General features: G+C 41.3%; 1 protein-coding gene across 1 annotated transcript in view; it reads left to right on the forward strand.

The window, feature by feature from the left end:
• The window catches only part of LOC137296269 (uncharacterized), a 50,537-nt gene extending 36,898 nt beyond the window's left edge, over window positions 1-13,639 (forward strand). The window contains exons 37-53 of the mRNA XM_067828021.1: window positions 796-1,028; window positions 1,725-1,878; window positions 2,078-2,256; window positions 2,967-3,107; window positions 3,437-3,602; window positions 4,231-4,366; window positions 4,740-4,861; window positions 5,827-5,966; window positions 6,059-6,206; window positions 7,379-7,573; window positions 7,991-8,194; window positions 8,532-9,290; window positions 9,776-9,988; window positions 10,433-10,528; window positions 10,992-11,320; window positions 11,758-11,959; window positions 12,937-13,639. Coding sequence (XP_067684122.1) covers window positions 796-1,028; window positions 1,725-1,878; window positions 2,078-2,256; window positions 2,967-3,107; window positions 3,437-3,602; window positions 4,231-4,366; window positions 4,740-4,861; window positions 5,827-5,966; window positions 6,059-6,206; window positions 7,379-7,573; window positions 7,991-8,194; window positions 8,532-9,290; window positions 9,776-9,988; window positions 10,433-10,528; window positions 10,992-11,320; window positions 11,758-11,959; window positions 12,937-13,214 — 3,695 coding nt within the window. The 3' untranslated portion in view covers window positions 13,215-13,639. The remainder of the gene's footprint in view (window positions 1-795; window positions 1,029-1,724; window positions 1,879-2,077; window positions 2,257-2,966; window positions 3,108-3,436; window positions 3,603-4,230; window positions 4,367-4,739; window positions 4,862-5,826; window positions 5,967-6,058; window positions 6,207-7,378; window positions 7,574-7,990; window positions 8,195-8,531; window positions 9,291-9,775; window positions 9,989-10,432; window positions 10,529-10,991; window positions 11,321-11,757; window positions 11,960-12,936) is intronic.
• Window positions 13,640-15,983: the final 2,344 nt, after the last annotated feature.

The raw sequence follows: 15,983 nt of genomic DNA on the forward strand, positions 1-15,983 counted from the left end.
TAAAGTCTGTATTCGCTCATTCAGTCTCAAATATCGTGTCGGTTTTTCGCAAGCAATAAGAGCATTTTTATCGAGGCTACTTTGAGGCCTATGTTCGTGGTTTCGACTCCCTTCTGCCTGATTAGGGTTTTGGTTTTGCCGTTACCGCATGCGTCTTTCTGGGTTACACCAAAGTGGTTGAACGTCTGAGGCCAGTTTCGTGTCTAGGTGTCATTACACGTTGAACTGTCATGTGTGATGTATGTGGAAGGCTACTCAAAACACTCACTGAGTCAGACCATTTCATATATCTGTACTCTGCAGTCATGCCAACGGTGATGCTAATCATATATAAATTGCATTGGAACAACCTATCTACTTCCAATGAAACCGAATTCTTTATGTTCCGACTGCCCAAAGGCAGATCCAGATCTGTGTGGAATGTATTGATACTATCATATCTTGTGATATCCTTTGCTTTGGTACATTTATGTTTTGTGATATCCTTTATGTTAGACCACTCAGATCTTGTGATGTCTTTCGTTTCAGTAAATACATGTGTTGGTATATTCTTTGTATCGGTACATTCAGGCCTTGCGATGCCCTTTGTTTTAGTAATTCAGGTTTTGTGAAATCCTTTCTTTTAGTACATTGAGATCTTCTAGTCTCCTAAGTATTGGAACTTTCAGGTCTTATGATATCCGGTGTATTGATACTTAAAATGTACTATAGTATACTAGCCTATTTTGTCATATTCCGGTATATATTGTCTGTGATATAAGAAAGATGTAATTTCCGTCACAATGATACATTCAGGTCTATACACGGAGTCCACGTCCAATGGTCTAGTTGTTGATGATAGCGCACCGACAGTGGTGATAGAACCGACGTTGGCACCGACGCGGGCGTCAGCTGTCGCCCAATCGTCTATCAGCCGAACAACTCTAAGCGCGATATGGAAGTTCGAGGACTCGCAGTCTTCTGTGGAAAGACAGTATCTTTCCCTGTCTTCACATCAACTCGGGGAGTTCAAACGCTCCACTATTGAGGTAAATTCTGCGCATCTTAAACCCTGATACCACATGACATCAGTGATTTCACATTTTATCTATGCATACATTCTACACTTGTGGGGATTCGAACTGGGGTCTTCATTCTTTCAACCATCTGACAACCGGAGCCGGGAATATCTGGTAAATACTGACGGAAACGTGCCTCATGATAACAAAATGGCTGTTATCAGATGACAGATGAAGTGGATGCATTTTATATCAGTATCAAAACGTAGGACCGACCTCTGCAACATTAAGCAGTTGGCTCTATCTAGACACCAAACCAAAAACTGTTCACCGTCTATTCATGAAATAGCAAACATAACCGTGGACCTATTTCTTGTGCTTAGATGATGTACTATGAACGACTGTGAACGACTATGAACACAGTTCGTAGTGTGTTCAAAGGGTTGACGTCTGGCCAAGTATGTATTTAGATTGCCTATCTGGTTAACACCGATTGGGTCATATGGTGAATGGTCCATTAGTAGACTATCAATAACGACATAAACTCAGATGACAATTTGCTATTACAGATATCTGCAACATGTTTAAAATTGTATGCACCTGAATCACGAAAAGCAAAGTGTTTCTGATTTTGGTTGCTCGAAAATAGTCACATCGTAGTTAGATCAAAAGATTAAAACCGTTGTATCGTTTTGCAGGTAATTATGTTAGATGGTACTTTTTCAGATCCCAAGTTTTCTCACTGAGTACACCTACACCAGCCTTGAACTTCACGACGGAAGTAGATACAAGGTGAAGGTCATTGCTTGCAATATGGCGGGTCTGTGCACAAAGGCTGAAACTCCAGACATTCTAGTTGACAACTCAAAGCCTCAAACAGGTATACTGACGCATAACCATACATGTGAAAATTGTGGTTTTGATCAAAGAGCGGAGTAAGATGGTACGTTTGTTGGTGTGTTTGTGGTGGTTCTTGTGAAGCAACAAGCAACAGAAGAAATGAATTGCCCTGGCCCAATTTACCTTTATTCACGCAATACTGGGACTCCTAAAATGATTGATCTCGCCGTTTATTCCAGGTACATTTGCTATAGAAACTGAGCATGCGGCCAAGCTGTCCCGGCATCAGCGTGGCGGGATGACGTGGACAACGACCAGTCTTAGTCTGAACTGGCTTGGCTTCTCCGATTTACATTCCGGAATAGACCATTACATCGTTTCAGTGGGATCCAAACCGTTCGGCACGGATTACAATAAGGTATCTGAATAATGACTATATGGTAGAAAACTATAATAATTGTGTACCTACAAGCTAAAAATTTTCTACCGGATACCCCATCCCTATTAACCTACCCTACCCGGATGCCCGTTATGTTAATTCCCGATCATCATATTTGAAAGAAATGACAATATACTTAAGCTCGGATGCTACAATTTTGAGTTTTTCAATCTGTTAACCATACATTATATTCAAAGTAGGTCACTGCTAATAATATCTAATACAACCTGTTAAATATGAAATAATATTAACATATCACATTGTTTAATCTATTAGTCACATGACCACAACGAGTCCGGGCACTGAGACGGAGATCCGGGTCCATCTCAATACCCACCGTAATGAGTAAATGGGTTAGCAGTTCCAACCCTATTATGCACATATAATACGACGGAATAGCCTTAAGGCAGTGTTTTACGCCATTCAGAAATGTACCTTCTAGAACTCAAATGTATATAGTGGATGTAGACAAGTGCATACTGCGTCCCTAGAGATGCATGCCGATAAAAAACGTAAGGTTGATGTAACAAGCGTAATGATTACATCAACTCTACAGAGCATTACATGATTTCATTGCTTGCCAGGACCCAACCATTTTATGGAAGGATACTTGTAGTTAGTAACTTCTGGATCTATAGTTTTGCAGTAAAACCATGTGATGATGCAACATTTTGGTGTGTATTTTTAAGGGCGGAGATGCCGCTGAAGTTTCCCACGATGAATCCGGAGTTGACAAGGGCGACGAGGGTGTCCTCCAGACTTTCACAGTACCCACAGAGACTCTGCCGCCAGAGGGGAGCGTGTTTATCGCCATTTGGGCTGTGAACGGGGTAGGTTAGGGGAGCGTGTTTGTGCCTATCTGGGTGTAAACGGGGTGGGTTAGGGGAGCGTGTTTGACGCTATGTAGGTGTAAACGGGGTTGGTTGGGGAGCGGGTCTGTCCCCCATCTTTGCCGTGAACGGGGAAGGTCGGGGCTGGGGGGTGTTTGTTGCAATATCGGCGTGAACGGGGTAGGTTGGCGGAGCGTGTTTCTCGCTACCTAGATGTGAACAGGGTAAGTGAGGGGTGTTTGTCGCTATCTAGTTTGCATACTTGTAACTGTCGAGTGTCGACACATCCATGTCGATACATACAGTTAAACCGTCCTGTGTATTTCCAGGTGGGACTTCAGAGTGACGCCCACCATGCTGAACTGGAGCTGTCAGGAGACCGGATACTGTGGCTGGTGAGGCGATGCCAGGCCTACAACTGCGAGGGACACTGTGTCTGCGCTGTACAAGGTGGAACGTGTGGGGAGGCCAAGGGCTGCACACAGCTGAGTAACGGTAAGTATAGGCTCTGTATATACGGTTCCATACCCCAGAACATCTTGTTGAAGGTAGTTGAAACACAGCTGTAAGTCTCTAATTTAATTAATTGTTTTAGTACTTTTCAATTTTTTACTAGTTATCTTCCCATATTAACGTTTTAAATTTATGGTAATGATTGTGTACTGGGTTTTTCAAAGGATATTCAACCCTAGGTTATTGTACTTATGGGAGATAATCCTTCTTTAAGCAGTGTACGTTCGCTTCAGGCCCTATTCGATAGAAGTAAATCGTTGTTTGGAACTCGTATTGTTTCAAGTTATTTTTCTGTATTTTATAACTTTGATGTAGATGTGACAGCGTCGCCTGAATGTTGCGGCCAATGTGTAAATGACTAAAAATACTTTGTTTTTTTTTCAAAAAGGAAACATTAGGCAATAGGTTTCATAATGAGAACGTGCTCCAGACATATTGACGTTTAAGCTTGTCGTTTATTTACTGAACTAAGCGTATTACTAGTAGAGGGAATATCCCTTTTAAACTTCTAATAGTTGTTAGCAAGTCAATCAAGAATAAGAAATCAATAGATCAATCCATCAATATTTCAGTTAAATTGACAAAAACTGAAATATTCGTATCCTTACAGGTGGAAGGAACAGTGTTCTTACTGTTGTCGATGTCGTTGACCTCAGATTTCGACCTGCCGTTGGCTTCTCTCCCATCAACACACTTATGGCTGCCATGTGGTCTGTGACAACACCCCAGGGTTTGCCCATTACGCGGTAGGTTGTTTTACATACAAATTTACACACTGCAGACAGTGTAGGCACTATTACGATATGGATATATTGTATTCTAGAGTGAGTGAGTGAGTGAGTGAGTGAGTGATAAAACTAAAAGCATAAATGGATCGATGGACAGTAGAGTAACTAGATCATCACAGTTCAGAGTTACAACCAGTTGACAGCATTTGAAAGAATAGATAATAAACAACAGCACACTGTAACAATGAGCTGTAAATCGCTAGCAACTGAAGGTAGATCACCATGCTAGGAATCATGGGGAAAATATTCTAAAGGTTATAACCAAATTATAACTTATAATGATGATGATATGATGATGATACAGAACGATTTTGCATTTTTCGACTATCAGGTATGAGTACAGCATTGGAGAGAGCGGCCGGCCCTCACCACAAGGTGTTTTCAGTGTGGCTACAGAGAGAGTGTGGTATGACGCAGGACAGCAAACATCTGCAATTCTTTCACTGCCAAAAGGTAACACTTGGATATGCGTTAGTAATGTGAGTGTTTCCAACTTTCTGAGCCATAAACATACAGTGGAAGCTGTCTAAACCGGCACTCACTGGGACTGAAGAAATATTATAACAAAGGAACAATGAACATCCCAGTTACAATAGTTCTGCAACCCATGCTCATCCTAAGAAGCAACTCACGAGAACGGGGCTTTGTGCTCGATGACTTGATTGGTGCGAACCATCGTTTCCCAAATACGTTGATCGATGCTCATGATGTTGGTCACTGGAATGTCAGGTCCAAACTTGGTCCTGTGCAGATCGCTGTTATATAGCTAGAGTGCGACATTAAACAACTAACAAATACAACAAGGGTACTTACATACCTTACTGGATATCTAGTCACGGAACTGATATTTTACATTTATTTTCAGAGAATTTGCTCACTCATTTACACAAAAATATGTAGACACGAAAAGATACAGTAAAGTTTCATAACTGACCTGTTTACGTGTAACATTCATTTCGGAGGCAAATGTATTCAATATTTTCAATATTTCGTTATGAAACTTAATATCATATTTATCAATACTTCTGCGTGTTGCTGTTTTGGTTACCATTAGTCGTGTTTCCTTGGGAACAAACCGGATTTCAACCTCAAAACGTTTGTCATTTGCTTCCAAAGTATAACTCGAAAACCGTTCAATCGATGATTCCGATTTTGCAGTGCACGTTTTATGAAAATCAGCATTGAAATAAACCACTCATTCATCTCTACCATAGTGAGTATGGTTGGTTTAAGACGGCTTTCAGCAATATTTCAGCAACAACACGGTGGTCAAACTATTAATAATGCCACAAGAAATAGACACAGAGACACACTGTATCCGTATGGGCATTGAACCGGCTCTTATCGCATGACGAGCGAACGCTTTAAAAACTGGGCTACACCATGGCCATTTCTATCACTTAAACATCTCATTGCAGGCAGGGTGTTGACTTCTGGGGGGAGGTATTCCTTCTTCGTGAGGGCTTGGTATGATGCCAACACCTATAGCATCTTCACCTCCGACGGCGTCCAAGTCGACAACACCCCACCTGCGGTGACAGACAAGCTCGGACGTGCTGTAAGTTACTGTTACGTTTGAATTTAGAAGATGTCCAGGTGGATGTGATCGCGTGTTACATGATGCTGATGCGAATCTGCCTTTGTTTGCAGGTGAAAGAAATCGAGGGTCCCGGCAAAACGAAAGAGATTGATTTCCAGATAAAAGCTGACACCGTTACCTACACGTGGACCAACAAGTTCATCGCTGGCCAGAGCGGCATTCTCAAATACAGACAGTACATATGCACCGTTCCTAAGGGTAACAGTAGGACATTTCATTGGTGCTTTACCACATATTTAGATGAATAAGACCACACTTCATCATTAGCCAAGAACATTTTACAGACAGGTGACATGCCTATATAGTCCGTGGTGTGACGGTTGCTGCATCAGTGTTCTAATTCAGCATTTGAGGACAAGTCGTGTGAGTCGAAGAACCATATTTGGTCAATAACAATAGGACAGTTGTAAGATCTGCACTAACTTAACAATAATTGTCATAACCTTCCAGTTTCACTGTTACGCATAATGGGATATCCAGAAATGCATGTTTACGTAAACAATGAGTCTGAACCCGACCGCCGTCTTCGATACCTGCTCTGGTTTTGGTTTTTAGACGACCCCTCCTATCTGTTTGCTTTTATAGTGATAGTGAGACACCATGATAGCTTAACAGTTTCAGTAGGAAAGTTATAATTTTATCCTGCAGCTATTATAATAAAGCTAATTTCAAAATGGGCATTTAACAAGTGTCCCTTGTAATACAATATCATCGCACACCAATTTGCATACGGCCATGGTGTGTTCAAAATAAGCCGCTTTGGACTTCGGAAAACGTCGCATTTGCATTTCTGCTCATTTCATCACTCCTCAGTAAAGTCCCTTTTCTAAGTTGAATAGCTCCCTACCACTGAGACTGTAGTTAAGCCGAACTTAGTTTAACAGATATTTTACACTTTCACCTATTAACTACAAAAATGGTAGACGTAAATGCGTCAATATCCGACAGTACTTTGGGTTTTAGATTTCTTCAGTTTGGCATATGTTGTTAAATGTATATATTTAGAATGTTCCGACGCCACGGACACACATGCATTATGTCATAGCATCAGGAATAGAAAACACATCCTTTACTGAGTAAACAAGACATTTTAGAACCTTTTTGTCCTACCCGAGATTTGAGCCCACTTGGGGATACTCCATATCCCAGACACACATATTAAACGATCTAACCCACGCAGCCACCGAAAATAAACGGACGTTAGACAAGTGACATTTGGTGCTTCACTCTGAGTCTGAAGCACCGTGTGCGGTTGTAGGTGTAAGGTGAAGTAATGCATTTCATTTGAAAGCTCCACAAACGCACTAACATATGAGAAAAGCGTATCATCAATTTTTTTATTCCTCCAAGAGTTCCCTGTTCGTTTTCAGGTCACAGTATCCACCATTCTGGAGACCTGACGTCCACCATCTACACAGCGACAGGGTTGAACATACGTCCCAATACCGTCTACTACTCCAGTGTCCTGGCTTACAACAAGGTTGGTCTGGTCAGTTGGGCTCACTCTGATGGTCTACAGGTGGACGTCATGCCTCCTGTAACAGGAAGGGTCCACGACGGACTAGGTTCGTACCAAAACAAAGCATTACCATCTTCACGACGAAACGAAATGTATACTCTAATGAGTGAGTGAGTTTAGTTTTAAACCCACTCAGCAATATTCCAGCTATATGGGGGCGGTCTGTAAATAATCGAGTCTGGACCAAACAATCCAGTGACCAACAAGATGAGCATCGATCTGCGCAATTGGGAAACGATGACATGTGTCAACCAAGTCTGTGAATCTAACCACCCGATCCCATTAGTCACCTCTTATGACAAGCACAGTCACCTTTTATGGCAAACATGCTGAAGGCCTATTCTACATCGGGGCCCTCATGGGTAAATGTATTTCCTAACGGCATAGGTGACATGCTGACTATATTGGACATTACGTATAAGATTTTTGGATGGTAATCGACATATGTTGAACATTGGTACAGATATCTACGATAAAGACTACCAGAGTTCTTCATCTGTGGTCTCTGCGTCCTGGTACGGGTTCTCTGACACAGACTCCACAGTCATCAAGTATTTCTGGTGTGTGGGAACAGTCAACGACACAACAGACTGCAGTGTGGTAGACTGGGTGGATACAGGTCTACACACATCATTCAGTAGATCGCTTACAGGTCCGCTATCTAGTGGTAAGAAATATACTCAATGAATCAAATAAGTGAACACCAGTTCATGTCAGTGTTATTCTTTATTCTCAGTATTCACCCACGGTACTATACAATGTTTATAAAAGAAAAACAGGAAAGGAATACAAGAACACGTGTACTCCTATGTGTTCCCCTTCTGTATCCCTTATTGTTAATTGTAATTACCCAGAAGTTTCCATATGATGTCAGTATACGTATTGTGATAAGTATATAATCGTGACCTGTTTATCGTGATACGCATAACATTATGACCCTGCTGTGTCATTTCAGCCTCTGTACATGCGATTGAATCAAATGAAGGGCCTCGTCTATTTTTCAGGTACAAAATTATGGAGCAAAGTGTATGCTATAGATGTTGTTGGACATACCTCTGAAATATCTGTATCGGATGGGCTTATCATAGACACTTCTCCACCTGAACCCAAGGATATGGCATATCTGGGAGACAATCTGGTAAAGAACCCGTCATTCGAGGTTGATAGTATCACTAGCAGTTCTACACGCTGCAACATTGTCATACCTACAGCATGGGAAACTGACACGGTGTCCTGCATCAAGGTTCAAGCTCCAGAATCACCTCTAGCTAAAGATGGAAACATGTTCGTGTCAGTCAGTGGTACCATTCATCAAACCATCACAGGTCTTGAGGTTGGGAGGCAGTACAAGTTGAGTCTCCATGCAGGATACCCTGAAACTGTTACCAACAACCACAGATCAATTGATGCAGTAGTTTCAATAGGAAGTGAAGTCTTCAGCTTTTCCCTTGATCCTAACCTCTGTAGAGGCAGTTGCAGTGTGGGAGATTACTCAGTCGTCCTCTGGAACAAACACACGTACAGGTTTACAGCCGTAGATACGAATGTAATGCTGAAGATATCGTCATCATCAAGGATGATGGAGTTTGTTCTGGATCATGTAAGTGTCCAGACTGTGGACTATGTTGCTGGTCCGGACAGTGTGGACACAGAGCAGCATCTTGTAGTCCACTCTGTGTTCCTTTCTCACTGGTCATCTCTACATGCGTCTTGGCACTTCGAGGATCAACAGTCTCCGATTACACAATACAAGTTCGCCATTGGTAATTATTTGTATTAGTATCATGAATAATAGTTGATATTTTTTATAGGTTCCAAGTCTCAGTAAGATGCCAAAGAACATGACATGCTTCATTCGATTTTAAGTTTCTCGAAGTTTTTTCGGTTACAACATTTATGGACTCAGTAAAGCAGTGAAACTCATTAAGTCCGATGTAATCCTGATATGACTTGTACCATATGTACCATGTTTTCACGGCCTACAATTAACTAGCCAGTGCATGTGTTTATGCGGGACGGCATATACACATAGTCGAAATCGTGCAACTGACAGCTGTTGGCAGATGTCCATTAGGTTTTGTTTGCTTTTATTTATGCAGATGTCAATTAGGTCTTGTTTACTTTTATTTATGCAGATGTCTATTAGGTCTTGTTTACTTTTATCTATGCAGATGTCTGTTTGGTTTTGTTCGCTTTTGTTTATGCATCCGTTTAGCGCTAGGAAAGACAAGGTATTCGTATTTTCCAGGGACAGTCCCTGGTGGAACACAGCTTCAGAGCTTCAAGAGCGTTGGGCGACAAACACAGGCTACCGTCTCCGACCTCCGCCTAACCCACAACGCCAGTGTGTTCATCACTGTCATGGCAACTAATGGTGCTGGACTGACCCGTGTCACGTCTTCAGAACCCATCACGGTGGACATGACTCCGCCCAAGTTTGACTTTGTCATGGACGGTGCCGGTAGGTATCACTGTCAGTTGTCTTTTGTTGCCGTGTACGTGACACGTTAGAAAGAGGAACATGATCGGCGTAGGGAGCATATGGGGCTAGTTGTTCTGTCCGATGTTGTCAGTCTCTCCTTGAGCAATAATGAAGTACAATATCACGACTTAAAGTAAATTCAGTTCATACTGGTAGAATATGCTGATGATGATTAGCAGTGATTCATGACGTCAAGGCATGACGACACAGGCACAGGGTCATGCCTTGACGTCATGATTCAAAGTTTATATTGATCTTTAGATAAACAGTGATTACTTGCTAAATAATCTACCATGAAGACCCAAGTAGAAGGTGTGACACCGTGACTCACCCCAAGTAATACGTGCCGTCTTCTGCCCATACTTATATTCAACATAGAATGATATGATGGATTAAGTATTTCTTTCTATCTGTATTTTCCAGCACTAGACGAGGACTACCAGTCATCAGGTGTGCTGAGTGTGAACTGGCAAGTGAAAGATGCGGAGTCTGGTGTGGAGCACTGCGACTGGGCAATCGGTACGTCATCACTAAGCTGTGGGATTGTAGGGATGTGCTCATAGTATCATGAGAGTTATTTGTAATAATTCAATACATTTAAAAATTAAATAGCATTTGTCGTGACAACACTTCCAAAAACTGTGAATTTTGTATACATAGTATTTTTACTTCCTCAACTGGGTTGTCATTTCCTTGTCGAGTATTATACACGAGTGAAGATCCAGTTTAGAGTTTATCTTCAGCCACCAATCCTTCTTTGAGCCGATCATCGGGATTGTGATTTCAGATTACCTGACTTGTTTAATACCTATCATCTTATCCCTGTTATGACTGGGTTGTCTGGTTCAGACTTGATTATTTACAGCCAGCTATCACATTGCTGGAAATTTGCTGAATGTTGCGTTAAACAACAACATGTGTGTACTGTAATCAAAGGTTGAAAAGAGAATATCGTTGTCATTGGAGGGTTCTGTTGTCATAGGGAGAACACGGGGATCTAGTGACCTCAAGCAGTTTGAGAGGGTGCCTCCAGGTCAGTCCTCAGCTCAATGTGACATCAGCTCCAAGCTCCAGACATCGTCTTTGATGGTCTACACAACAGTCAGGTGCTTCAATAAGGCAGGACTGGTGGCGGCAATGACTTCAGACGGAGTTGAGGTGATCCAGGCCAGGAACCAGACTTCGGTTCAAGGCTTCGGTCTCCTGAGAGAAAGTCCGTCTGTATACAGCGAGAGGGAGGTGTGTCACCAGAGTCAGGAGAGAATCCGACTCCAGTGGGAAGAAACAAGCAGCAATTTCAAATCTGTTGTGGTAAGTTTAGGTTTGAGGTTCTAGAAAATCGTAGAATAGCCAACGGAACTTGGTGCAAACACTAGTGTTGAAGATATGTATTGTGATATGTTTTTGGCTTAAAGACACTATTACAGGCGTGTGACAGCTGTAAACTCAGAACCATTCCTGTGACTGACATCATGAGCAGCGATCTACAAAACTGAAATACTATAATATACATCATTCGACCTGACCCGGTTCGACCGGCACGGAAAAAGTCACAGAAATGAAATATTGTTGAATACTGCATTAAAGAAGAAACTAAACCAGGATTAATGAAATGATGACCACGTTTGATACGGATCCTGGCCGGTATTAGTACCATGGTGGATATTTCAGTGATCCTATGCATTAAGAAACGTCAGCTGCAAGGGTCAATCTTTCCATACCTTTCAAGATATTTTTCCATTTTCCAGGTTGGAATCGAAGGAGAGAAGGTGATATATCAGACAGGCATTTCCAACCATTTCGAATACACTTACGCAACGCTGGCAGGTTTGAAACTTCAGAACGGTTCGACCTATGAGGCCCTTATCTTCCCCGTGGATGTACTCGGGACAAGGGGAGAAAGGACAGTGTCGAATTTCACAGTCCACAGCACACCCCCAACCATATCCGGTAAGTCGCCCTCTTCGTGTGGTTGTGTATGAACATATAGTTAAACACGGTTGTGTCGATGTTGAAGGGGCATCTGTAAATACTTCGAGCTATCCGAGTGAGTTAAATATCGGCAATATCGTGACGAGAGCAGTTTATATCAATGTTGAAAACATATATGTATAACGTAAAACACTGTCACCGAAGGGCATAATAACTACTAAAATATCACAGCTCTTAATTTAATAGTAGCACACTATCCTAAAAATATATCACGAGACAACCCATACAATATACGAACGGGCTACTGAAGGGAATCACCATTGTGAGGACTCGAGTTATCCTAGGTTCAATAAAACCGCGAAATGACTAAATGTGGACTGAAGACCAAGCTTTTACTTCGAGATATCTGTAAGCTCGACACAACGTTGACTTTATTATACTCAGAGATGACAATTTGCGAATTATTTGGAAAGACTATATAATATACATTGAATTTATATATAATAAGAGATATTATAATGAATTTGAAATTCGGACACGTATAAATTTCCTTTACATGCATATAGCTTCTGGGATATGAAGTATTTCAAGTTGTGCGGGTTTTTTCTATATCATATTTCTATATTCATGTCAATCCCTAAAATTTAATACAAACATATTATGTTACTCTTCACAGCTTAAAATATGTAAGTACAACAAAGATGACCAAGGTGATTCTACCACAATTACAGTGTAAAATGACTAGGCCCATAGTCAACATATTACCATCATCATTCATAGGGGAGTTCGGATAGCCTAGTTGCTGAAGCGTTCGCTCGTCACGTCGCAATCGAAACCCCGGGTTCGATTCCCCACATGGGTTCAGTGTGTGAAGCCCACTGCAGTGTCCCCCATGGTGATATTGATGGAATATTGCTAAAAGCAACGTAAAACCCAACTGAATCACTCATCATTATCATCATTATTATCGTCATTATTATCATCCTCTTTTTCAGACTCTAAGAGTATGTCGCTGACACGTAATGGCTCGGACGTGATAGTGTCCTGGCCAATTGTGTTCTCATCGCCGTGGAAGGCCCTGCAGTACGAAGTCCAGGTGGGAACTGTTCACGCCGGAGCCGACATCGTCGAGAGATTGCTCACAAAGAAAACCGAACTTCGAATGACCTTGTCCGCAAAGCACAGCGCCGTCAAGAGCATATTTGTAACTGTAGCTGCCTTTGATCCGTGCGGCCTCGCAACCTATCACTCGCAAGAGTTCAGTATAGCCTAGACCACCCATACATATTATGCTCCCTGACTTGCTACACATTCCGAGCGGCCGTTTTACAATAAAACTCATCCTTTCAAAGTCATATTATTAAACGGGTTCAGTGTAAACACAACCAAAACGTGTCTACATAATGGTTTATGTAAAAGTCACCAACTTTTTTATTTTCGTGTAATAAATAGTAAATTATAAAATTGTATCAGATTTCTATATTGCATTTTGATATCTCGAAAGACGGAAGATGATGACAAATCCATAATGTAGAATTGCTGGAAATATTAACTTGCTGTTGTGTTGTCATATTTTTTACTTTTGTAAAGAAACCCCGTGTCTTAGTTTGAAAATCAAACATGCCATCTTTACTGTGATATAGAATTTATTTTCCCTTTGCATATCATATATTGAGTAAAAGATGTCTTTTTTCTAAACCCGCGTTTCGTTTGTTTTTGAGTTGTGTTGTCAAAAATTTGCCATCGTTGCTGGAATTTGCCAACGTTTATGAAAACAAACAAAACGTTACTTGGACACCTAATGTATACTTCATCCCGTCTGTCCCCTGAATTTACGACATAGGACAGTTACGTTAAGAGTCAAGGCCATGATCTACACGATCGATGGACACACCATATGTAGGACAAGGCAACGAGAAGATAAAGGCAATGATTAATCTATATAGTTCGTGACCACCACTGCAAATACTCAAAGAAGAGTCGTGGTCTCTCGAAGATGCACATGCAACATAAAACACAACTTTGCAGATTCTGATATCTTTTGGTATGCACTTAATAAACCATAACATCAAAAATGCCAATTCAACCTATAAAGTTGAAAAAAATTTGAAAAACAAACCGCGATGAGAAAAAGCCCGAGAAATCGGAGTTCATAAGATTCACTAATTTTTCCTCAGCGCTGGGGGAAAAGTGGTTTCAACAGTTATGCTATCCTGCGCTGCGCTCATAACGCATGCGCAGTGAATAAGTTCTTGGAGCTTGAAACAGCATGCCTGCCGGGAGTATGAGGTCGTGAGCAGTTGCCTAATCTTGGTTGTATACACAAACATGTAAATAATCTGTGTGCTTCATAGAAAACATGTTGATTGTGATAATTAAACACTGTAACAGGGAAAACTCAATGTCTGGTTTAATGACACCTATATGTCTGCCTGCCTGTCTGCTAATGACAATATGCAGTGCACAACTTCAATCATTAACCACGTGCAATTTGAAATTAACACCTATGGGGCTTATAAGCCATAAAGAGTGAGTGAGTGAGTTTAGTTGAACACCACACTCAGCAATATTCCAGCTGTAAATAACCGACTCTGGACAAGACAATCCAGTGATCAACAACATGAGCATCGACCTGTTCAATTGGGAACCGATAACATGTATCAACCACGTCAGCGAGCCCGACCACCTGATCCCCACAGAATGTCTCCCACGGATTTGTCAACTCTTACGACAAGCATAGTCGCCTTTTATGGCAAGCATGTGCTGGTGAAGGCCTATTCCACCCCGGACCTTCACGGGTCTATAAGCCATAAAGAAAGAGCCGGCTAAGCGTATTGGCAAATGAACCAGCGACCAATGAAAAAGGCTTCGTTCCACTTGAGTGCACATAAACCGTCTCTGACTGGGTTCTGTATCGCGGCTGCTTCCTTTCGAAGGACATAAACCCAAGTACAAGTGGTAACTGTGTTTAATTATGATTGCTTTTTTGGGTGCGTGTGACTTTTAAGTAGCAGGCATATTCACTCCAGAACGATATTCAACCAAGTGTAGAGATTATATATAGAGTACCATGTCACTCTGGAGAGAAAGTTTGCGTCTTTACTGATTATCTATAACAAGCGGGCCAGTATCTGAAAAACCAGTGAAGCCCATTTTCTGTTGTCCCCCGCCGTGATATTGCTGGAATAATGCTAAAAGCGGCGTAAAGCTAAACTCACTCACTCACTCAAAAAACAGCACAAGCTTAACGTTTGTATCGATTTTTAACATGTACAGTACAGTTAGAAATGTTGTAACCAAGAAGGAGACGAAAAACTTTTGTAAGTGAGTTACAGTTTAACGTCACCTCGGCAATATTTCAGCTCTATAGTGCCGAGAACTGTTACATACACAGAGCAAGTTGTTGTTAAATCGGAGAACTGAGAAATAACCATTGTATCACAGATGATATTTAAAACTGGCATGTAAATCTAAAACTATTTCCTTTACGAAGACAATACGATATATAAACAGGTTATAGGTCAAGAGCTGAAGGTTGATCACCATGCTAGTAGGGTCTGTGGGACTTCAAATTCTTTTGCTACCTGCATGGACCCTAGTTGGATTTACACCATCCTTTCAACCGTTGGCCGTACAAACTTGAGATCTTCAAATCGAATTATTCCTTAAGATCCTGGATAGAATCAGTCTTCAGCAAACCCCTGCTAGTTATTGAAGGTCAGTAACAGGATCGCTGATGCATGTCTGCGTATACTACTTGCTCAGATCGATGTTCATGCATAAAGTATGTTACACGGATATGGCAATAGAGAGATGCATCGCGGTGTATCTACAGGTATTTTAGGCTACCAAGAAATCAATCGAGTATGAAAAATGAATACATGAGTTTCAAATGATAGTATAAGTAATACTCTATTTGATTTAATACTCTTTTAGTTTTTAGATGTATGACTCATCCCTTAAAATGGTCGTTGCCTAACAGAGCGTCAGTTTGGAGTCATTGTTACAGAATTAGTTGTGGAAAAGTCTCTTTACATCAGTG

The sequence above is a fragment of the Haliotis asinina genome, chromosome 9, assembly GCF_037392515.1.
Source record: "Haliotis asinina isolate JCU_RB_2024 chromosome 9, JCU_Hal_asi_v2, whole genome shotgun sequence".
In the NCBI taxonomy this organism is placed as follows: domain Eukaryota; kingdom Metazoa; phylum Mollusca; class Gastropoda; order Lepetellida; family Haliotidae; genus Haliotis; species Haliotis asinina.